The sequence below is a fragment of the Oncorhynchus clarkii genome, chromosome 11, assembly GCF_045791955.1.
Source record: "Oncorhynchus clarkii lewisi isolate Uvic-CL-2024 chromosome 11, UVic_Ocla_1.0, whole genome shotgun sequence".
NCBI classification, from domain to species: Eukaryota; Metazoa; Chordata; class Actinopteri; order Salmoniformes; family Salmonidae; genus Oncorhynchus; species Oncorhynchus clarkii.
In genome coordinates this window covers 11,721,245-11,746,228 of record NC_092157.1, presented here as the reverse complement: position 1 = coordinate 11,746,228, position 24,984 = coordinate 11,721,245, and the positions used below count along the sequence as shown (strand labels likewise).

General features: G+C 43.9%; 1 protein-coding gene across 1 annotated transcript in view; it reads right to left on the bottom strand.

The window, feature by feature from the left end:
* Window positions 1-24,484, bottom strand: part of LOC139420200 (activin receptor type-2B) — a 79,937-nt gene extending 55,453 nt beyond the window's left edge. The window contains exon 1 of the mRNA XM_071170028.1: window positions 24,042-24,484. Coding sequence (XP_071026129.1) covers window positions 24,042-24,093 — 52 coding nt within the window. The 5' untranslated portion in view covers window positions 24,094-24,484. The remainder of the gene's footprint in view (window positions 1-24,041) is intronic.
* Between the last annotated feature and the right edge of the window lie 500 nt (window positions 24,485-24,984).

Below are 24,984 nucleotides of genomic sequence, written 5' to 3'. Positions count from 1 at the left end.
TGTACACACACACAAGCTGCTGCTACTCTGTTTATGTTCTATCCTGTTGTACATCCACAGCCTCTTTCTGAAATCTGTACACAATGTAATGTTGACCTGGCCTAAACTTGTATGCCCTATAAGGTGAAGCCCATACCCAACCCTTAATGATAGCGTGCCTAAGGCTTAAATACCTGGGTGACATTCAGTAGGGCAAACTGTAGAAAAACATGCTGTAACTTAAAAATAAAATTAGTCCTCTCTGTTGTTATAGGACGAGCTCAATTTGGCTAGGAATTTCCAGGGAACTCCCGATACGGTATTATCACGATGCGATCGCGATAGTTAGGTGCCGATACGATATGTATTACAATTCTATATGTATCACGACTCATGATTCTATATATTGCGATTTAATTTTGTTTGATGTTCCAAAAATATTTCTCACTGTATGTCTGCTGCAGAGAGGACAAGAGAGCCATTAAAAAAACAAGTTGTTTTGATCAGTCATGGAAATAAAAGTGCTGAAAACATGTTGGTTCACTATTTAAAAGGTTCGAGGTCAAACTATAGAGAGAAATACCAGAGTTTTGGCGCAGGTAGAGCAGACTAGACTTACCCAACGTCAGCTACCCCTAAGAACGTACGTTCAAGAGTCATCCATTACCTCAAAAGGTCACGTCACTACCGAGGTAAAACTGTAGAGTACAGAATTCAAGGAGAGTTTTAGCCCCAAAACATCAATGCAAGACATGCTAATAATTCAGCTGGCTCACCTGCTGGCCATCTAAGCATTAAAAGAGCCTGCTCCAGCCACAACTCTCTGCGGATCCGGAATTTAAAAACGTGAACCAGATTACTTTTCCTTGCCACGGAGAGCCGGAAAATGGCGCCAGGTGGCTCAGAATGAGAAATGGGCTGCCATAAGAGAGGGGGCCCCCTACTGAGAGATCTGCCCCCCAATGCAAACCAACACTGTGAAATGGCTACAGGTCACATATTGACCGGTAAAAGACCTTGACAAAGCGGGTCCATCACTTACGCAGCCAGTATCCTTATATAATCAATGTGACATAGCCTAGATCAGGGGTTCTTACACATTTGTAGCCTGGGACCCAAATGAGAAATGCTGTTTTTTCCTGGGACCCAAGCTTGGTACATTTCATTGGCCTTATACCCAGTAACAAATGCAACATAGACAAATAACAATGGAAACCCATATAAATACCTATTAATGTTTATTTGTCCCCATTAAAAACACTCCTACATATATCTGTCTAGCTTGGAACTTTTGCTGTTAAAATACACTGCTCAAAAAAATAAAGGGAACACTAAAATAACACAGCCTAGATCTGAATGAATGAAATATTCTTATTAAATACTTTTTTCTTTACATAGTTGAATGTGCTGACAACAAAATCACACAAAAATGATCAATGGAAATCAAATTTATCAACCCATGGAGGTCTGGATTTGGAGTCACACTCAAAATGAAAGTGGAAAACCACACTACAGGCTGATCCAACTTTAATGTAATTTCCTTAAAACAAGTCAAAATGAGGCTCAGTAGTGTGTGTGGCCTCCACGTGCCTGTATGACCTCCCTACAATGCCTGGGCATGCTCCAGATGAGGTGGCAGATGGTCTCCTGAGGGATCTCCTCAGAGACCTGGACTAAAGCATCCACCAACTCCTGGACAGTCTGTGGTGCAACGAGTGAGACATAATGTCCCAGATGTGCTCAATTGGATTCAGGTCTGGGGAATGGGCGGGCCAGTCCATAGCATCAATGCCTTCCTCTTGCAGGAACTGCTGACACACTCCAGCCACATGAGGTCTAGCATTGTCTTGCAGTAGGAGGAAACCAGGGCCAACCACACCAGCATATGGTCTCACAAGGGGTCTGAGGATCTCCTCTCGGTACCTAATGGCAGTCAGGCGACCTCTGGCGAGCACATGGAGGGCTGTGCGGCCCCCCAAAGAAATGCCACCCCACACCATGACTGACCCACCGCCAAACCGGTCATGCTGGAGGATGTTGCAGGCAGCAGAACGTTCTCCATGGCATCTCCAGACTGTCACGTCTGTCACATGTGCTCAGTGTGAACCTGCTTTCATCTGTGAAGAGAACAGGGCGCCAGTGGCGAATTTGCCAATCTTGGTGTTCTCTGGCAAATGCCAAACGTCCTGCACGGTGTTGGGCTGTAAGCACAACCCCCACCTGTGGACGTCGGGCCCTCATACCACCCTCATGGAGTCTGTTTCTGACCGTTTGAGCAGACACATGCACATTTGTGGTCTGCTGGAGGTCATTTTGCAGGGCTCTGGCAGTGCTCCTCCTTGCACAAAGTGGAGGTAGCGGTCCTGCTGCTGGGTTGTTGCCCTCCTACAGCCTCTTCCATGTCTCCTAATGTACTGGCCTGTCTCCTGGTAGCGCCTCCATGCTCTGCACACTACGCTGACAGACACAGCAAACCTTCTTGCCACATCTCGCATTGATGTGCCATCCTGGATGAGCTGCACTACCTGAGCCACTTGTGTGGGTTGTAGACTCCGTCTCATGCTACCACTAGAGTGAAAGCACCGCCAGCATTCAAAAGTGACCAAAACATCAGCCAGGAAGCATAGGAACTGAGAAGTGGTCTGTGGTCCCCACCTGCAGAACCACTCCTTTATTGGGGGTGTCTTGCTAAATGCCTATAATTTCCACCTGTTGTCTATTCCATTTGCACAACAGGATGTGAAATGTATTGTCAATCAGTGTTGCTTCCGAAGTGGACAGTTTGATTTCACAGAAGTGTGATTGACTTGGAATTACATTGTGTTGTTTAAGTGTTCCCTTTATTTTTTTGAGCAGTGTACAATAAATAATTTTTATTCTGAACTGGAATAAACTGAATGATCACACAGGTTTAGACCAGAAAAACAAACAAACAACACACAGTCCTAATGATAGGTGTGTGACTGTTTGAAGTTTTCAACAAGCAGGTTTATTCTGGGCTCAGTTTTTGTCAGTAGAGAACTGGTGCCAAACTGGATCAGAACATCACTGCTTTCTCAGTCAGTTCCTCAGCCTCAAAAAGCAACTTGTGTCAATCAGTGTACTCCAGAATAAAAATGATTGCTTGTATTTTAACAGCAACAGTTTTTTTTATTCCATCTTCATCTGTACCGTTGCTAGGGTTGCCCTATCAGTAGCTAGATAGCTTGCTTTGGCTAACGTTAGCTAGTTAGCTATTGGCTGTGTACAAGGGGATTGTTTGAAAGAGAAACTCACATCGACTACAATGAGAGATGGTACTCCCTTATTTCTGTTATTACATGACAACAATGCCTTGTTTCCTGAAGCATTCTGCCCTGTTCTGACAGAACTCTCTGGGTTTACCGTCATGCTGTGGATGTTTGGTCAGGACCTGTCGTTTTCAAACACATTATGGGATTTCCTCGTTATTTCTCAAAGTTTGTATCAAACCAAGAGAGAGAAACTCATCGCTGTATTTGTGTTTCATGACAATTGAACTCAGTCAGAACTTGTGGCCAGCTTGAGTCCATTCGATGACAGGGGTGAGTGATGGCGAGTGGGAATTACAAGCCAGCGGCTGACAGCGCATCATCTACTGCTGAACAACAGCACTGCAGCGTGTGAGTTGCGCAGTTATCATCCAAAAAAACGGACGAAAAAAGATCTGGTAAACCTTGAAGCACACGGCATCTTCCACACACTCGCGCATCTGTCAAAGCAGAGAGCGCACTGAACAGAGTGCAGTTGCACTTGGCCAAAATCCATTCCAGTAATTCATGAAATAATTATAAATGTACTGTGACATGTAGCAACACACCATTAACAGGTCTGTGACCCATAATTTAAGAAAGGCTGGCCTAGATATGTCCAAAATGGTGATATCTTATAGTGAGCACATATTGTTTGTTCTTATATAAAGCACAAAAATCCTACAATGTGCCTTATATCAGTCCTGTAAATTCTACATTTCCATCCCAGTGGTATTGTAAAGCAGGGGGTACGAGGCACAACAGTTTGCAGTTTACGAGACCAAACAGTTTGGTCATGTAATCTGGCATTGCCGCAGGGTCATATTTTCTAGGTCTAGGAGGAGAAGCAGAGGGCACCATTTGAAATAATGTATTTTCTCCAGGTGGGTTTGCAGAAGACGGGTCTTTCCGCTCCAGTTAGTGGGTCCTGCAGGGCGTGAAGGGGAGATCCTCCGCTCTCTCTCCCCCCTCCGGCCATGTAAATAAAGCGCTCCATAAACTCTGCCCTGCACTCCCTAACACACGCACACTCCCCCACACACACCCTCCCACCCTACCACACACACCCTCCCACCCACCCTATCACACCCCCAACACCCAACTACCCAACTTTGACACACACACCCTCCCTCCCACACACTCCCAACACCCTCCCACAGACACACTCCCACACCTCCACCCCCACACATAACCCCCAACACCCCAACACCCTCCCACAGACACACTCCCACACCTCCACACACACCCTCCCGCACACACACACACACCCTCCCGCACACACACACACCCTCCCGCACACACACACACCCTCCCACCTACCTACCTAACTCCCACACACACACACCCTCCCTCCCCCACACACACGCCCTCCCCCACACACACACACCCTCCCCCACACACACACACACACCCTCCCCCACACACACACACACACCCTCCCCCACACACACACACACACACACCCTCCCCCCCACACACACACACACCCTCCCCCCCACACACACACACCCTCCCCCCCGCACACACACCCTCCCCCCCACACACACCCTCCCCCCCGCACACACACACACACACACACCTTCCTGGCACAATATATTACACCCACCTAGTGTATCAGGTCTAAAATCAGTCCCTGATTAGGGGGCAACAATAGTATAAATGCAGTGGAATTGGCTTCAGGATCCAGAGTTTGAGGGGATTCAACTATCTTGTTTGGCCCTGTCCGAGCTACTGGCGAGACTCAACTTCGTCGTTGGCATATGCAGCAACCTGAACAGAGAACACTTCCTCCTTTGAGCCCCACACGGAGTCAGTTGCTTCCTGCAGAGGAAACTGGGCCACTGGATGAGGTCAAAGGGCATTCACTTGAGTCACACCAGCGTGTGTTCACTTTTGCACATCTGTGTGCCTAGCTAATAAAACAGTTGCCTAAGGCAACTATTGCAAGAACAGAAAACAAATGTTGGAAATTGCATCACGCCATGTATGACATCAAAAGACAAACATTATACAGTCTAGTCCAGGGGTATTGAACTCTGACCCTACGAGGTCCCGAGCCTGCTGGTTTTCTATTCTACCTGAATATTAAATTACACCCACCTAGTGTACCAGGTCTAAAATCAGTCCCCGATTAGGGGGCAACAATAGAATAAATGCAGTGGAATTGGCTTCAGGATCCAGAGTTTGAGGGGATTCAACTATTTTGAAATCAGTATGGCGTCATTCCATTTTGCCCAAGAAGCAATGCTTTGTTTACTGTCAGATAGGAGCCAACATGAGACTCAATGCATAGTCAAGCTAGGCAGGTCAGTCAGTGTGGATGACTACCAATACATCACCATCACAGCCAAGGAGCTCCCCTGCACCAAAACAAATATTCAAAATTGACTGGTTCTCAGAAGCAAGGAAGGGAGAGTTTCAGGTTTTCAAAAAGAACTCGGCACAAAAAAAAGAAAGCATTTCATTCAAGTAAGTGCCTCTCCATGAAAACAGCAAAGTCCAAAAGGCAAGTCCGGCTTGCCTTGGGCAAAAAGAGATGAGCTGCAAAATGTGTCCTTGCTGCAAGTGTTTGAGGTAACATGCACACTGTAAATGCAGAGTTGCTATAAAGGATGAGGCCACTGCCAGGAAAGATCCATTTCTATCACTAAAAAGCTTAATATGCTGGTTTCACAGGTCAATAATATTGAATGAATAAATACTTGTTTTGACTCTAAAGCTTGGGGAAGCTGGGGGTACTTAACAAGTAGAGTGGTAGCACTTGTAAAATACCTGAACAACAGGTCATTCACCAACAGTGATCTAGAAAACTGTACACAGTATTCATTTAAAATCTTTGAACTGATTCAACATCCAAAGAAATGACACAGACTTCTCTTCTATCTAAGTGTTGACGACAGTTTCTACAAGCGCCTGAGTGGACCGAACAAACTCATCCAAACCAAACATAGCCATAGCTGATGGGGTGACAGCTTTACAAAGGATATCTAAATGGTATTAAAGACCACAACCTGGAGAAATGTAACAAGAAACGGACATCTATCAAAGATTTTTTTAAAAGCTACTGAGGAGTAAGACTAGCCTCTTGAGCAAGTTACCAGACGCTGCGGGGCTAACTAGTTAATTGAACCGACCAGCATTTATAATGTTCCAGAATCTGTTGACACTCCTGTCAAGTTACAAAAGTAAGATAAATAAAACAACATAAGATTAAGTTCCACAACATGGAAGAGCAGCAACCTTCTGGCCGAAGGACCTTCTGTAGAATACGAGACTGTACACAGAATGTATGTCAATATTTCCATATAATGCAAGGTATAAGAGTTAAGGAACCAGAAGGTTGGCTTTCGTGTCATTAGAAATGTCTACATAAGGGTGTACATTTTAAAAGCTCACAAAAGCTCTGACGAAGGCCGTGAGGCCTTAAACGTAAAGATTATTAAAGATCAGTGATACTATCAAGAGCAGTGTGTGGGTTTCTTTTTTCTCGTCTTATCCAACTGTTACAATGCACCTGTAACAGAGATAGGTGTGCGAGTGCTTTTTGAATTTTGTCATTAGAAATGAAAAGCTAGAAGTAAGCCTAGTCTATGACGTAGGCACAGCAACTGTCAACAGCTCCCTGTACATTCATGTCAAGGCTAGAGTGCAACCTTTCCAGAAAAATAGTGTAGAGTGAATAAGCAAGAAACTACACTCTAGCAGTTTCTATACATTGATGTCAGCAAGGGCCAGTGAAAGGAAAAAGGACTAGGAAAAAGGACTATGCAAAAGAAAATGGGCATAGGGCATCTTGAACCGTTTGTTTGCTGTGCCTAGAGAGTGAAGGTTTATACTGATAGTGTACAAATAGAACTTTGGAATACTGACACTGGGCTTTTTGGGAGCCATTCGAGTCAGGCAAAGCAGGTTACCAAAACAACACCGGGGAAATTCCACAGTAACAGAGTGATGCTGATATTCAGATTGTTCACTTTAAAATGTATGCCGAACAAAAACCAATGACTGCAAAGTTGTAGGAGTTGCTTTAACTCGATGCACAAGGACTACTTCAAAACTACAGTGGGTAAAAAAAAGTATTTAGTCAGCCACCAATTGTGCAAGTTCTCCCACTTAAAAAGATGAGAGAGGCCTGTAATTTTCATCATAGGTACACTTAAACTATGACAGACAAAATGAGAAAAAAAATATCCAGAAAATCACATTGTAGGATTCTTCATTTATTTATTTGCAAATGATGGTGGAAAATAAGTATTTGGTCACCTACAAACAAGCAACATTTCTGGCTATTACAGCCCTGTAACTTCTTCTTTAAGAGGCTCCTCTGTCCTCCACTCTTTACATGTATTAATGGCACCTGTTTGAACGTGTTATCAGTATAAAAGACACCTGGCCACAACCTCAAACAGTCACACTCCAAACTCCACTATGGCCAAGACCAAAGAGCTGTCAAAGGACACCAGAAACAAAATTGTAGACCTGCACCAGGCTGGGAAGACTGAATCTGCAATAGGTAAGCAACTTGGTTTGAAGAAATCAACTGTGGGAGCAATTATTAGGAAATGGAAGACATACAAGACCACTGAAAATCTCCATCGATCTGGGGCTCCACGCAAGATCTCACCCCGTGGGGTCAAAATGATCACAAGAACGGTGAGCAAAAATCCCAGAACCACACGGGGGGACCTAGTGAATGACCTGCAGAGAGCTGGGACCAAAGTAACAAAGCCTAACATCAGTAACACACTACGCCGCCAGGGACTCAAATCCTACAGTGCCAGACGTGTCCCCCTGCTTAAGCCAGTACATGTCCAGGCCCGTCTGAAGTTTGCTAGAGAGCATTTGGATAATCCAGAAGAAGATTGGGAGAATGTGGTCATGTGGTCAGATGAAACCAAAATATAACTTTTTGGTAAATACTCAACTCGTTGTGTTTGGAGGACAAAGAATGCGGAGTTGCATCCAAAGAACACCATACCTACTGTGAAGCATGGGGGTGGAAACATCATGCTTTGGGGCTGTTTTTCTGCAAAGGGACCAGGACAACTGATCCGTGTAAAGGAAAGAATGAATGGGGCCATGTATCATGAGATTTTGAGTGAAAACCTTCCATCAGCAAGGGCATTGAAGATGAAACGTGGCTGGGTCTTTCAGCATGACAATGATCCCAAACACAAAGGAGTGGCTTCGTAAGAAGCATTTCAAGGTCCTGGAGTGGCCTAGCCAGTCTCCAGATCTCAAACCCATAGAAAATCTTTGGAGGGAGTTGAAAGTCTGTGTTGCCCAGCAACAGCCCCAAAACGTCACTGCTCTAGAGGAGATCTGCATGGAGGAATGGGCCAAAATACCAGCAACAGTGTTTGAAAACCTTGCGAAGACTTACAGAAAACGTTTGACCTCTGTCATTGCCAACAAAGGATATATAACAAAGTATTGAGATAAACTTTTGTTATTGACCAAATACTTATTTTCCACCATAATTTGCAAATAAATTCATTAAAAATCCTACAATGTGATTTTTTTTCTCATTTTGTCTGTCATAGTTGAAGTGTACTTATGATGAAAATTACGGGCCTCATCTTTTTAAGTGGAAGAACTTGCACAATTGGTGGCTGACTAAATACTTTTTTGCCCCACTGTATATTTTACAAAAACACATTTACTTGAAGGACAGTGCAGATGCAAAGTTTGGTAACAAAGACAGTAAACTTCATCCATTGCAACATTTATTTTGAACATTAGCATGAGCTCCAAACACCCATGTTCAAACAAACCATATCATTATCTTAACATTCTATTTTTCACAAAGATATTATGCAAGTTTTGTATAGGTGCAATAAAAGGGTTGTTGTGCTGGGGAAAAGAGAAATCAATCAGATTGTGGGGTTGGGAAATAGCAACATTGTGGTTCATTTATGAAATAGCTGATTTAAGCTCCACTCACAAAAGCCCTATTCTGTTTTTCAATATCCTCTAAGACAGAAGGCCTCTCTAATCACTATGGAGACAGGCCTACATTTTTTTTAAAAAACACTCCATGTCCCTGAATGGAGGCTTGACTATACCCCTGAATGGAAGCCTATAGCTGGTGAGGGAGGCAAGGTCATCTTTCTCACACGGTGAATAAGCGGTGGTGACAATGGCGAGATGCTGTTCCGGTGCATGCATGTTTCCCACAAATGAAAACAACAAGACTCAAACTACGCTATACATAGACCAAAGTGTCAGATTCACCTTTGCCAGATCCATTCAAGTAAACAGGCTTTGAGCTGGCATTCCTTACATCAATAAGACAGGTGCTCTGTTGTGTCTCAAAAACCAAGGCCAATAACAAGTTTTGGGCCATATTGAGGTTTCATTGAGCAGTTCATTTTCAAATCCATATGATCACATTGGGGCATTCTGCATATCTGCGTCACTACGTGTTAGATTATCACCAAGAGTGTTAATGATCATATACGTCTCAGACACACAAATATCTGGCAAACCAACCATATATGTCTGATGGCTATGTCTGGACATTACATGCAGTCCAAAGGTTTATCTAAGAACAGCCATGCCTCATATTCTAGACAAAAGTGTCAAGGGATTCAATCTTTGATAAGACAGACATGGTCTTTAATTCGGAACAAATTGCATTTATTTTCTGACACATTGAGAAGCAATTTTATCAGATTGTTTTTTAAATTCTTAATAGCACTAGTCAAATGTCCTCTGGATGAAGGTTCTGAGTTAACATTGGTATCTTTAAAATTATATGCAACAAAGACTTTTGTCGTAGCATTAAAGCCCGCCCTAAATCAATTCCCATAACCTCGGCCTACTCGAAGAAACCCCAAACGATAATCAATCAGCGACCAAAATACAAAAACAAGACAGTGCCTCTTCACATTCACAACGCTGCCTACATTTATCGAAAAAGAAAAACACACCAGACGAGAGAGAAGATATATATATATATATTTTTTAAACAGCTATTCACTCCCTTTTACTACATCACCTCCAAAAGCAGGCTCCGCCGCCACGCTACACTCGGCCAGGCCTTGGCAGGCCGCCAGCTGGATGCCAAAAAGGGCTTTTTCTTCTGCGCTGCGCTGCTCCCACTCATTCAGATACTAACTCAAATACTCTGCTATTTATAGACACTGGAAAAACACCAACCACAACTCCACCGCATAACCACAGAGCAAAACAAAAATAATAACAATCGGGGGGACAAGAATACATACATAAAAGAGAGGGAAACGGAGCAGATGGGAAGCCGTGTGTGAGGGATTCGGAGTGAAGACTGGGTACAGGCAGGCTACAGCCATTGGAGCAGACGATTCTCTCATTCTCATCCCAAACCAACAGGGTCTGCAGAGGGCACCTTCCGACTGGAACGCTGGAATCTCAGTGGGGGGCTCCAAAACTAGGTCACGACAAGGCCTGAACCGCATACCTTATGCAGAGGTGGCATAGCATAGGCCTGAATGTACTGCACAGCACATTCAGTATTGTCTACAAGGTCCGTTTACAAAGGTCTGACCTTCTGAAGGCCCTCTCCGTCACAATATAAACCACCGAAATCAATGAATCCAGCTGGCATTGTGTGTGTATGGCGGGTCGGGGAACACCCTGTGTTCACCAACCACAACAAAAAGCAACAGAATACAGTAACACAGTCATACAGAACTCTGGCCACACAGCGCAAGGCAACTCAGCTGCACAGTTTTCAAAATGAGGTTAGGATTTACTTCGTTCCAGGACTCTGAAATGTTTCAGCCTCATTTATCAGTCTGCGTGGCTCGGAATACACTGCCGCCCATCTGACAGTGACAGCATAATATTAGCCTATTGCTTAATGTGTGGCGATCAATCAGTGTTTGCCCTCAGTGACAGTACAAAAGGACCCTAGACAATGGACCCACAAAGCACCAACTGAGCCTCAGCAGCACCAGGGAGAGATGGGCATAACTCCCGAGGTTCTCTTTCAAAGCATCTCACAACTGCCAGACAGAAATGTTAAGGGCGAAATCCTTACTGACGCAAAAGTATGAGTTGTGTAAATATTTTGTCATAGGATTTGGCCGTGGGGGAAGTTTCCTGGACCTGAAAGTAACCCTAACAAATAGCCAATAGGAACATGCTGAGCCCCCTATTAGCCAGCTTGTGTTAGTCTACCCTATATTTAAAATAATCAAACAGCCTGAAGCATGACCTCCACTCACTATTTTCTCAAATTAAGCTCAGAGGAAATGTTAGCGCTGTAAATGTAGGCTACTAAATTCTGAAAATTAGCCTGTAATATTTACAGTTCCCCCAGTGGTGTGATAAAGTTTTCAGAGTCAGTCTACATCCTTGGGGGCTGTCCATTTCCCATGCAGCTGTAGACAGCCATTGTTGGAGCCTTATTCACAGCAGGTGGTCAAATCACTGGGTTTACCATGACAAAGACGCGCCCCCTGTGACCCTCTCCCTCTGTCGCTGCCCCGCCCCCCTTCCCTCCCCCAACCACTCGAGAGGATCTTGCCCATCACCATGTCTATGGTTCGGCCTGCTACCCCTCTCAGGACTGGGGGAATATGTGACCCTCTCACACACTCCTCCAAAATCTCCATTGTCCATCAATAGTGAATGTATGTTCTCTAGACGGTCACGGTGACATTAAATGAAACAAGAATAGAACAGCAATGTTTTGGCTGTGGCCTTGGCTTACAATATGATACAAATGTATGATGAAGCTGAGTCACAGGCAACGTCATAAAAGGAATCGTTTTTTTTAAAAAAGGCACAGAAAAATGTCTTCAAGGTCTGAAATATTCATTTTTTTTAACCTTTTGCTCCCTCTCAGCCAGATCAAGGCCATGCTGTAACAGGATGCTGAAGACATCAGAGAAATGGTCAAACAGAAGTCTGCTTGTAAGTGTGTGTTGACGGTCTGCGACAGCTGGGCCCGAGACGGGAGGGTCACCAGAGGAGCCTGGGAGTCTACGTGAACCAGTGTACGCCTCCATCTGGAGACGGCGGATGAGGAAGAAACCAGACGAGCAGCTGCCGCCGTCATCTCCATCAAAAAAACAAAACAAAAAAAAAGGTTGAGCAAGGGAGGGAGAGCAGGAGAGAATAGGGAGTTGTCCCCTGTCTACACACTGCACAGAGGGGATGAGGAAGGGGGGGGGGGGGGGGGGGGGGGGGGGGACCTGACCCATCCATCTGAGAGAAAACACCACTGCATCTAGATCCAGAAAGCTAAAGGGAAATCAGCACATAATACTCCACCCCATAAAGTGACATGTTTTCAGAAGCGGTCCAAAAGTTACGTTGTGCTCATATTCCATGCAATCTGGTTCAGAGTAACCTATGTATTAGCCAAATATGCAGGCCGACATACATTTATATTTTAGTCAGTAAGCAGATGCTCTTATCCAGAGCAGTAGTGAGTGCATACATTTTCATACATGTTCTTACTGGTCCCCAGTGGGAATCGAACCCACAACCCTGGCGTTGCAAGTGCCACGCTCCACCAATTGAGCCACACATGACTTTATTTCATATTTATTTAACTAGGCAATTCTTATTTACAATGATGGCCTACCCCGGCCAAACCCTAACCTGGACGATGTTGGGCCAATTGTGCGCTGCCCTATGGGAATCCCAATCACGGCCGATTGTGATACAACAGCCCGGAATCGAACCAGGGTCTGTGGTGACGCCTCTAGCACTGAGATGCAGTGCTTTAGACCGTTGCGCCACTCGGGAGCCCAATTGAATGGAAAGGGTTGGCCCCATCTAGACGATGGTCAGCTTTTTTTTTAATACCAACACTTTGATTTGGTGTGAACTAGCTTAATGACAGCCAAACTGCTTGGGAAGTTGAAAAATGTAGGCCGCATCCAGGACAAATGTAACATGGCCTTCAGTCAGACTATGTTGCCGATGGTCACTCTGACAGAGCTCCAGAGTTCCTTTGTGGAGATGGGAGAACCTTCCAGAAGGACAACCATCTCTGCAGCACTCCACCAATCAGGCCTTTATGGTAGAGTGGCCAGACAGAAGCCACTCCTCAGTAAAAGGTACAGGACAGCCTGCTTGGAGTTTGTCAAAAGGCACCTAAAGGACTCTCAGGCTATGAGAAACTAGATTCTCTGGTCTGATGAAACCAAGATTCAACTCTTTGGCCTTAACTCTCTGCAACATGGATAGATGGAAAACAGCATATAATACTACAAATGAAGAAACATATCCTATATGCATATTAGAGGTCGACCGATTAATCGAAATGACCGATTAATTAGGGCCTATTTCAAGTTCTCATAACAATTGGAAATCTCTGTTTTGGGATGCCGATTTTGCCGATTATTATTATTTATTTATTTACAACTTTATTTAACTAGGCAAGTCAGTTAACCTGTTGCGATGACCAAACCCGGATCCGGGATTCTATTTATAGACCTAAGCTCATTACCATAACGCAACGTTAACTATTCATGAAAATCGCAAATGAAATGAAATAAATATGCTAGCTCTCAAGCTTAGCCTTTTGTTAACAACACTGTCATCTCAGATTTTCAAAATATGCTTTTCAACCATAGGAAAACAATCATTTGTGTAACAGTAGCTAGCTAGCGTAGCATTTAGCGTTAGCATTAGCGTTAGCATTAGCGTTAGCATTAGCGTCGTTAGCATTTAGCAGGCAACTATCACAAAAACAAGTAAAGCCTTCAAATAAAATAACTTACCTTTGAAGAACTTCTGATGTTTTCAATGAGGAGACTCTCAGTTAGATAGCAGATGCTCCGTTTTTCCAAAAAGATTCTTTGTGTATTAGAAATAGCTCCGTTTTGTACATCACATTTGGCTACAAAAAAAAAAAAAAAAAAAAAAAAAAAAAAAACGAAAATTCAGCCCTCAAAACGCGAACTTTTTTCCAAATGAACTCCATAATATCGACTGAAACATGGCAAACGTGGTTTAGATTCAATCCTCAAGGTGTTTTTCCACATATCTCTTCAATGATATATCCTTCGTGGAAGCCTGGTTTCTCCTTGCTCTCAAATGGAAAAATAATTGCACCTGGCTTTACGCTCCAATTTCGACGCAGGGACACCAGGCGGACACTTGGAAAATGTAGTCTCTTATGGTCAATCTTCCAATGATATGCCTACAAATACGTCACAATGCTGCTAACACTTTGGGGGAACGACAGAAAGTGTAGGCTCATTCCTTGCGCAATCACAGCCATATAAGGAGACAATGGAAAACAGAGCTTCAGAAATTCTGCTCATTTCCTGGTTGATGCATCATCTTGGTTTCGCCTGTAGAATGAGTTCTGGGGCACTTACAGACAATATATTTGCAGATTCTGAAACTTCAGAGTGTTTTCTTTCAAAAACTGTCAAGAATATGCATAGTCGAGCATCTTTTCGTGACAAAATATCGCGCTTAAAACGGGAACGTTTTTTATCCAAAAATGAAATAGCGCCCCTAGAGATCAAAGAGGTTAAGAATACATTCTTGTGTTGCTAGCTAGTATTAAACTTGTCTTATAAAAAACAATCATAATCACTAGTTATAACTACACATGGTTGATGATATTACTAGTTTATTTAGCATGTCCTGCGTTGCATGTAATCGATGCCGTGCGCATTCGCGAAAAAGGACTGTCGTTGCTCCAATGTGTATCTAACCTAACCATCAATGCCTTTAAAATCAATACACATAAGTATATATTTTAAAACCTGCATATTTAGCTAAAAGAAATTCAGGTTAGCAGGCAATATTAACCAGGTGAAATTGTGTCACTTCTCTTGCATTCATTGCACGCAGTGTCAGGGTATATGCAACATTTTGGGCTGCCTGGCTCATTGCGAATTAATTTGCCAGAATTTTACGTAATTATGACATAACATTGAAGGTTGTGCAATGTAACAGGAATATTTAGACTTATGGATGCCACCCGTTAGATAAAATACGGAACGGTTCTGTATTTCACTGACAGTGTATTTCACTGAAAACGTTTTGTTTTCGAGATGATAGTTTCCGGATTCGACCATATTAATGACCAAAGGCTCGTATTTCTGTGTTATTATGTTATAATTAAGTCTATGATTTGATAGAGCAGTCTGAGTGATGGTAGGCACCAGCAGGCCCGTAAGCATTCAAACAGCACTTTCGTGCGTTTTGCCAGCAGCTCTTCGCAATGCTCCAAGCATTGCGCTGTTTATGACTTCAAGCTCAACAACTCCCAAGTTTAGACTGGTGTAACCGATGTGAAATGGCTAGCTAGTTAGCGGGGTGCGCGCTAATAGCGTTTCAAACATCACTCGCTCTGATACTTGGAGTAGTTGTTCCCCTTGCTCTGCATGGGTAACGCTGCGTCGAGGGTGGCTGTTGTCGATGTGTTCCTGGTTCGAGCCCAGGTAGCGGCGAGGAGAGGGACGGAAGCTATACTGTTACACTGGCAATACTAAAGTGCCTATAAGAACATCCAATAGTCAAAGGTATAGTCCTATAATAGTCCTATAATTCCTATAATAACTACAACCTAAAACTTCTTACCTGGGAATATTGAAGACATGTTAAAAGGAATCACCAGCTTTCATATGTTCTCATGTTCTGAGCAAGGAACTGAAACGTTAGCTTTCTTACATGACACATATTACACTTACACGCTAAAGTGATTTTATTGATGTATTATATTAAGTTAAAATAAGTGTTCATTCAGTATTGTTGTAATTGTCATTATTACAACAACAAAGAATTAAATCGGACAATTAATCGGTATCAGCTTTTTTTGGTCCTCCAATAATCAGGATCAGTGTTGAAAAATCATAATCGGTCGACCTCTAATGCATATTCAACTACCTGGAAATGTTGTTAGTACGTAGACATTTTTGAGCTGGTATGGAGAGAGAAATCTGTGGCAGAAGTGAGCTTCCCTAGACAACTGATCATTGTGCAAATTAATTTATGCTTTCAATAAACATTTGGAGAGGAAAAATGTTTTACATGTCAACAATCGTTTGATTCTTAGCCAACCCAGACTGTTTGTCCTAAATAACCCACCTTTCTTGGCCCTATTGTTTAAATATTCACACGGTTAAAGTTAACATCCCTAATCCACACATCGCAGGACTGTCCTTCACACGTCCGCGTCCTCCAGAGGCCAACCCAGACATAAAATGGGAATCTTTGTTCTCACCCCCCCCCCCGGATCTGAGGGAGGTGGTGTCAATATCCTACTAAACTCAAAAGGGGAATGGGTGACTGACCACCATGTCCCATCCCCCCTGCCTCCTCTCCCAGTCCCACCCCCAGCATGGGGCCCACGGGCTCCACAAACAGGCCTCAGCAGCAGCCTGCCTGACATCTCAGCACAGGACGAGGGGTGGGTCAGTGCGTGGGACACAAAAGCAGATGGGGGGCCCTAGATAGGGGCTGGGTCTGTCCCACCAGAAAGGAGAGCCCGATTCTTAGACAAATGGCCTCTAGAGAGGAGAGACCTAGGAGGGGGGAGCCACCCCGCAGGTCCTCTGGGGGAAGAGGAGGCTTCTTTCAGACACAGGAGCATGAGGGCCATCAATCCCACAATGAAAGGAGCTCCAAAACCAGCAGCCACCCCCCTCCCGCCTAGCACTCACAGTGTGTTAAAGTTGTTGCAACCACTTCTCTGAAATGGGCAGAATGGGTGGAGCAGAAAATCAGAGGACAGAGGGAAAGATAATTATGCCCCAGTGCAAAACCAAACCCTAGCCAAAAACAAACCCCAGGACTACCTGGCCTGATAACTCCTTGCTGTCCCCAGTCCACCTGGCCGTCCTGCTGCTCCAGTTTCAACTGTTCTGCCTACGGCTATGGAACCCTGACCTGTTCACCGGATGTGCTACCTGTCCCAGACCTGCTGTTTTCAACTCTCTAGAGACAGCAGGAGCGGTAGAGATACTCTGAACGATCGGCTATGAAAAGCCTATTTACTCCTGAGGTGCTGACCTGTTGCACCCTCTACAACCACTGTGATTATTATTATTTGACCATGCTGGTCATTTATGACATTTGAACATCTTGGCCATGTTCTGTTATAATCTCCACCCGGCACAGCCAGAAGAGGACTGGCCACCCCTCAGAGCCTGGTTCCTCTCTAGGTTTCTTCCTAGGTTCTGGCCTTTCTAGGGAGTTTTTCCTAGCCACCGTGCTTCTACACCTGCATTGCTTGCTGTTTGGGGTTTTAAGCTGGGTTTCTGTACAGCACTTTGTGACATCAGCTGATGTAAGAAGGGATTTATAAATATATTTGATTGATTGATAGCCAAATCCTCTAGAGATTTCCCTTGGCTCTGGGTGGACTGGGTTGGTGGAAGTAGTATAGGGAAATAGTTCCACCTACCCAATCTATCTTGCAGGTCAGGTTGAGTTTCCACCATATTGCTTAGACTCATTTGATTCCTGTAGATCAAAGTGTCTAGCAGCTGGGGCTAGAGGGTTGACGTCATGGTATCGGTCTGGTATTGGTGTTCAACTCAAAATGTAGAGAAGAGAATGTTCTGGCAACTTTCTATAAGGACAGAGCACGGCACGGTACTCCTGCTACAGAACAGCCCCAAGGCAAAGAACACAACATCAGTTCTTACAATATTTAATTAACTAGAGGCTTCTGCCGTGGCCCCTAATGGTCAAGAATATCCCATCATTTATAAGAATTTGGGTACCATATAATCTGCAGTTAGGCAACAGAGACTAAAGAGACAGATTGGAATCTCATTTGTTTTCTGAAGAGAAAAACCATGAAAGTGGATATGGGTAGAATCTAGATAGTTGGATGCCGTCTATGCATTTCCCAAGCGGGATATGGAATTGACTCTAAAAGCTTGATCTCTGCGTTTTGTGCTAAACAGTAAACATTGGTAATACATTATCATGCTATGAAACGTGGCACGTATCATCGAACAGCAAACGCTAATCCCATCCCACTGCATGTTCAGGAGGACTTTGAGTGCTGCGTATGATGTACGACGCGGCCCCCTGCAAGATAAGGCCTTGCCAAATATCATTGTTTATGTACCGCATTCCAACCATGCAGCTTTGCCCAGATACGTGTTATCGGCATAGGTAAACAAACGCTGGGGCCAGAACACTGTGGCTTCTCAGCAGCACACAACCGAGCTGGGACGCTCACAAGCCTTCCCACTTCAAACACTGCACTCGCACTTCAGAAATAATAGAATTGGGGACAGGATATAACTAACCTGAGACATTATCCAAGGTTTGGCAAGCAATGCCTGTTTGTCAGCACTCAGCATGGATCCCAGGCCCATGCAGAGGAAAAAAGTTCCCAAGGGCGGTGATAAACCGTGCAAATGAGGTGCCGCTCTCTTAAAAAGTAAACTAATCTCAACCATCTCTATAGGCGTATAGGCTTAAGGGTTGCCCATCCCCAAGCATCAAGCATGAGCACAGTCAATGACAGTTTTCAGCAGGCAAACAACTATGCATGAGGCCTCATCATGGCAGTTAGCTAAAGGAGTCAACATTGCCCCACCAGGAACGGCAAGGATGAAGACATGGGATCATTAGGATAAAGTTGAACTTAGAAACCATGGAGCAGCCAGTGCACTAAAGATGACAACTGCAATCCGCTCTGGCTTATGATCTTCTGTCTCCTGTAACAACCGATATTAATAGCGGTTAGGAGAGATTCTATTAATGCTTCAGCTTAGCAAATAGCTGAAACATCTGGCAAATTCAGCAAAATAAGCCTGTAGTCACTAACTGTACTTGCATTAGGCTATCAAGAGTAAATCAGCGTTTGTGTGCTTTTTCAAATAGCCAGCACATCATACATTTACTCCTACACAATCATCAATTCAGCCACTCTGTCAATACACAGTCAATGCAATCATGTTCCATTTCCTTTCGCACAGCGTCTTTGCTGTGGGCGAGAAAATGTAATCGCTCACTGGGCCGCTGTGCTCCATTGAATACATTTGGTTGGGTTCAAACCTGCCCTGAGTCGCGATTTGTGCCAAGCCGCAGCAGTAGAGTCAAACATGGACGGCTCATGTTTCCAATAAACTGGGAGAAGGGAGCCCCAAAGCACATCCATGTTGTAACCAGAGTTTTGATCTGTGCTTATCAAATTAGCCCCTGATTCTTTCTGTGGGTTTTGGAGATCTGCAGTTGAATTAGGAAAGAAGCCATTGTAAACCGACAGATTAATGGAAGCAGCGTTACTTCACTTTCAGGGACCGAAGCCAATCACATAAGGAAGGCATGCAAGTGGTGCATTGTATACATTTCTTACCGTGTTTGCGCAACATGTTATGAAGGAGCGTGCTAAGCCTCTCACAGCGTGAGGCGGACGACGAGGAAATTCCACAGCCAGCGCAGATCTCCCTCGTTGCTCCAACCAAACTCGCTGCTTCCTTCTTCTCTCACTCTAGGCTGGCTGCTGTAAATGTGTCAGATTCTGAACCCCACTCTCAAAAACAAGACTTTTGCACAGAGGTGATGAAGAAAGGTCTACCTTCGCGTTGCTTTAGTTACCCACGTTGTCACATTCAACTGAAGCTGATGTGTATTAATTTGATCATGGTCACAGCCTATTTCTTTACAATAGGCCCATTTGTACTTGCTATTGAACTGATTTATCTATGTGAGATTTGCTTTCACAACAAGCATTGAGAATGATTTTGCTGCGGGGGCCAGATTTCTATACAATGAGATTAATTTCTGCTTGTATTATTCCATTCTAGGAAATGACTGAGCAAACATGATAACGAATACAAGTGTTGATGAATGAATAGCATGGAGTCAAGCATGGGGTTGGGATTTTCAGGGCAGAATTCCAGCCAGTCTCTCATGTTAAAGTGTGTGTGTGGGGGGGGGGATGACGCAAAAACTACAAGGTGCCTGCCATCTTTATGAGGAAGATTGATTCATGGATTTCATTGAGGGAAAAGCTCAAAACAAAATCACAACCTTTTCTGTGGGTTCACACATTCATCCTTTTTGGAAAAGAAACTGACCGATTCTATCCCAAACACCTATGCCATGAATCTCCTACAGCTCAACATCTTTGTTTCTTGGCAGGGGGGGAAAATAGACCCTGTCACTTTAAATCTCTACGCCTGCTAAAGGCTACCCATCCCCCACAGTGTTTGTCCCCCTCTTACACTCCCCCTCCCTAATTCTCTGTCAATGCACTATAAAATGTATCCATATGAAAATGATAAATGCATTCAACTGCAAATCTTGGGACTATATGCAGAAATGGGCTAGATGTTGTTTCTCAGGTAGAGAAGAGAGGGTAAAGCAGTGGCCATTATAGCCCAGAGGAGCAACCCTCCCCCACTACACCATGTGGCCAAACCTTTGAAAATCCAGCACAGCACACACAGACACACCACATTGTTACTGATTCAGTGACTTTACAATGAGAGAGCACTAAAAGCATTCCAAACCCCATGTCCTGCTCTCACACAGCACATGCACACACACATATGGTGGGCAAGGTCAATCGACACCGGGACATGCAGCCCTTGTCTCGGCTGACGCCGTGCTGTCATAGACAATACGGGACAATCACAGTCTCTCCTCCACTCAGCAAAAGCCAATGAATCGACAGGAGTGAGTGAGGAGAGAGATGCTATGACTCAGGTCAGCATCTCCTGCCAGGAGAGAGAGAGAAAGAGAGGTAGAGAGAAAGAAAGAGGTAGAGGAGGGAGAAAGAGGTAGAGGAGGGAGGTAGAGGAGGGAGAGAGAGGGAGAGGTAGAGACGGGAGAGGTAGAGACGGGAGAGGTAGAGACGGGAGAGGTAGAGACGGGAGAGGTGGGAGGGAGAGAGCGAGAAAGAGAGAAGTGGAGGAGGAGAGAGCGGTAAAGGAGGAGAGAGGTAGAGGTGGGAGAGATGGAGAGAGCATGGGCAGGGATCTGGCGTTCCTTTGTCTCAACAGAGTGGATGATCAGCTGAAAAGAGCAGAGCACAGCGAAGCTGCATATTTACTACCTCTGCTGCTATCCAGGGAGCCACGGAATCAGTGAGGCCATTACACAACGCATCCAGCAGCCAAAACAGATCATTTTACGGGACCCCTCTTACAGCATTGCAAAACCATTTTACTATTCTGGCTGCTAATGATCTGAGTGGCAGCGATGATTTGGCATGTTTCATTACAATGACTTGTCTCTTCCCACGGACTTGCTCAGAAAAGGGATAATACATGTTCAACAGTAGCCCAAATGTTTTGGTTGTGTATTGAAGACATATCTTTCTGTTGCTTACAAGAAACCAAGAGTATTGCCATTGACCTATCAAATAACTAGTGATCTTTAGGACTTGGATGGTTGAAAGGACTACGTTTCCTGTATTGAGGTAGATACGTACATATAGGTAGGGATAAAGTGACTGGGCAACAGGATAGATAAACTGTAGCTGCAGCTTGTGTGAGGAGTCAAAAAAACAGTTCAATGCAGATAGTTAAAAAGTTAGCCCGGGTAGCTATTTGGTTAACTATTTAGCAGTCTTATGGCTTGGGGGCAGTAACTGTTCAGGATCCTGTTGGTTCCAGACTTAGTGCATCGGTAGCTCAGCCCCAGTGATGTTCTGGGCCGTACGCACTACCCTCTTTCAGCCTCCTGTGGTGGAAGAGGCGTTGTCGTTTCTGTTTCACGATTGTGCTGGTGGGATTGGACCATGATAGATACTTAGTGATGTGAACATGAAGCTCTCAACCCGCTCTACTACAGCCCTGTTGATGTGAATGGGGACGTCCTCGGTCCTCCGTTTCCTGTAGTCCTAGATCAGCTCCTTTGTCTTGCTGACGTTGAGGGAGAGGTTGTTTTCCCTGACACCACACTGCCAGGTCTCTGACCTCATCCCTATAGGCGGTCTCACCGTCGTCATGGTGATCAGGCCAACCATTGTTGTGTTGTCTGCAAACTTAATATTGGTGTTAGAGAGGACTAAGCACACACCCCTGAGGGGCACCTGTGTTGAGGGTCAGCGTGGTGGATGTGTTGCCTACCCTCACCCCCTGGGGAGACCCGCCAGGAAGTCCAGGATCTAGTTGCAGATCGAGATGTTCAGTCCCTGGGTCCTGAGTTTATGATCTTGGAGGGTACTATGGTGTTGAACGATGAGCTGTAGTCAATGAACAGCATTCTCACTTAGGTGTTCCTCTTGTCCTGGTGGGAGAGGGCAGTGTGGAGTGCAATAGAGAGTGTCATCATCTGTGGATCTGTTGGGCAGCTTACGAATTGGAGTGAGTCCTGGGAGTCTATGGTGTTGATGTGAGCCAAGACCAGCCTTTCAAAGCATTTCATGGCTACAGATGTGAGTGTTAAGGGGCGATAGTCATTTAGACAGGTTACCTTGGTGTTCTTGGGTACAGGAACTATGGTGGTCTGCTTGAAATGTAGGTATTACAGACTGGGAGAGCTTGAAAATGTCAGTGAAGACACTTGCTAGCTGGTCAGGGCATGTTCGGAGCACGCGTCCTGGGAATATGTCTGGCTCTGCGGCCTTGTGAACTTTTATGTAGGCTAACAAAAAAAACTGTAGAATGCATTGAACCTACACTGCATTTAGCCTGACGACTCACAATAGAATCTTCTGCATTTGGCCAGAGCAAGCAGTACGGGGAGCCAGGCAACACTGTATTGGCTAAATATCCAGAATTGCCACTTTGTAACCAATTACCAAAGTATCAAGACATTAGGATAGTGTTTGACAACAAGCATAATGTGTCTGTGCTTTGGAATGAATGGTAATCATACACAAAGTGATTAATTAACTTAATACATTTTTTCAGATATGTGACATAAATAATTTTATTTCAACAAAAAACAAAAATAGACACAAGAGCCATTTTAGAGGAGGGAACTACACAACAGAACAATCACATAATGCATTTAATTCATTCCATTTTGCGTGGAAATCCTGATTAGAATACTTATAAAAAAAAACTATTTGGAAAACCCCAAAGCCAAAGCATACATTATTTGTTGTTACAACAAAAACTATTAGGCTAGGCTACGTGATAATGGGCTCTGTGAAATAAGTGTGGAATTCTACTACTTGTTGTGATCTTAAATAAGTATCATTAATTCCAGTATCAACACCTCCCTGTCATGCGCTTCAATGGGGAGAGAAATTTTCACTCATGCTTAAAAAAAAATGTTGTCTATACAGGACAAACTACACGGATAAATGTGTCTTATAAAACGTGCAAACACTTCAAATTAGCTTGTGGATCTCTTGCATATATCTGTATTTTCCAACAGAGTACCACACTTCTATATTTAAATGATCTTTGAAACATTATGAGGCCACATATTTGGCAGAAATATGAATTACTGCCATACGTAAATACAATATAGTCTAATAAAAACGATACATTTTAATCACTGAGCCTTGACAATTGATATGACAAAATAATCTAAATAATTCGGAAATGATGTGGTCGCGATCTACTTATTGATCTTTATAGACAATGAATCACTGCATCGAGAAGCCTAAATAACCTCTCGCATCGTCACTTATTAAAATAACAAACAAGATGTCAACTAATGAATTACTGCATTAGCTATTCAATGCCATTTGACAACTATCATTTATATTTGTATCTTATTAAGGCAATATCAATAGCCAGGCGACTACCTACAGCATGTTATCCCTGGATTGTCTCTACATTATTAGAATCATCAGAATTGGTGTTTTGCGATTCTTGCAATTTCAAATCACTGGATACAGTCTATAACTGATTGACAAGACACTAGCCTCAATGAGCGATATGACATAATAGGGTGCTTGCTTACCTGCACAAAAAGTTCCCAGAAGAAGTGCAAAAGTCAGCCAGGAAGCAAACATATTCCTTTAATTAAAAAGAAACACACCAGATGTTCTCCTTTTTAACCTCTTTTCCTTTGCGAACATTTAAAAAGATGATAGGCATTACACAACGAGCCAAATGACCCAAGGCCTTCGATGTCCACAGCACCAAGAGTTCGCGTTGCTTTTGTGTGTACAGTCCCCCAATGCAACAAAATTGCACGGGCTAGAAGTAAGTTTTACATATAAACAAATCCATCGGGAAAGGATCGGTCGATTCCAGGATGTAAAATCGACAAGGTAAAAGAAACTCGATGATTAAAATAAACAAATGTCACCCTCCGCGGTGCGCGTTAACCGTTTCTACTCTGTTGTCGTGAGTCGCTGAGGACAGGGTCCGACATTCACATGCAAGAAACTGAACTGAGTCCAAGATGGCTTCTGAGAGGGGAGTAAGCCAGAGTAAGCACAGTCAGTGGGAAAACCCGGATGTTTAAATAAAATTCAGGAATGCTATCAAAGAGGCATGGGGTGGAGTGCAGTGCAGCAATCCTGGAGCAAAATACTAGGCAGGTAGTAGGACATAGAGGGAATTAAATCAGAGGCTACTAGACGTTGATAATAAAGGTCAACAGGCAAAAACATATAATATGTGGAGGGAATTGCTGATGCCTACATCTAAACAGCAACCTATTTTTGGCTTAACAAAAGTGGTTGGAACGAAAACCTGGTTTGATTTTTGGAAAAAGCTGCACACTATGTTCTGCTTTTTATAAAGGTAAGTATGCTTTCATTACAATATGTTTATTTATCTTAGGCATCCTGGGGATCAAGTTAATTCAACCATATTAAAAAAGGTGAAATGACCAATGGCAGGTTACTAATATAGCCTATGCTATGTACGTCTCTGAATTAGGTACTTATAAGCCT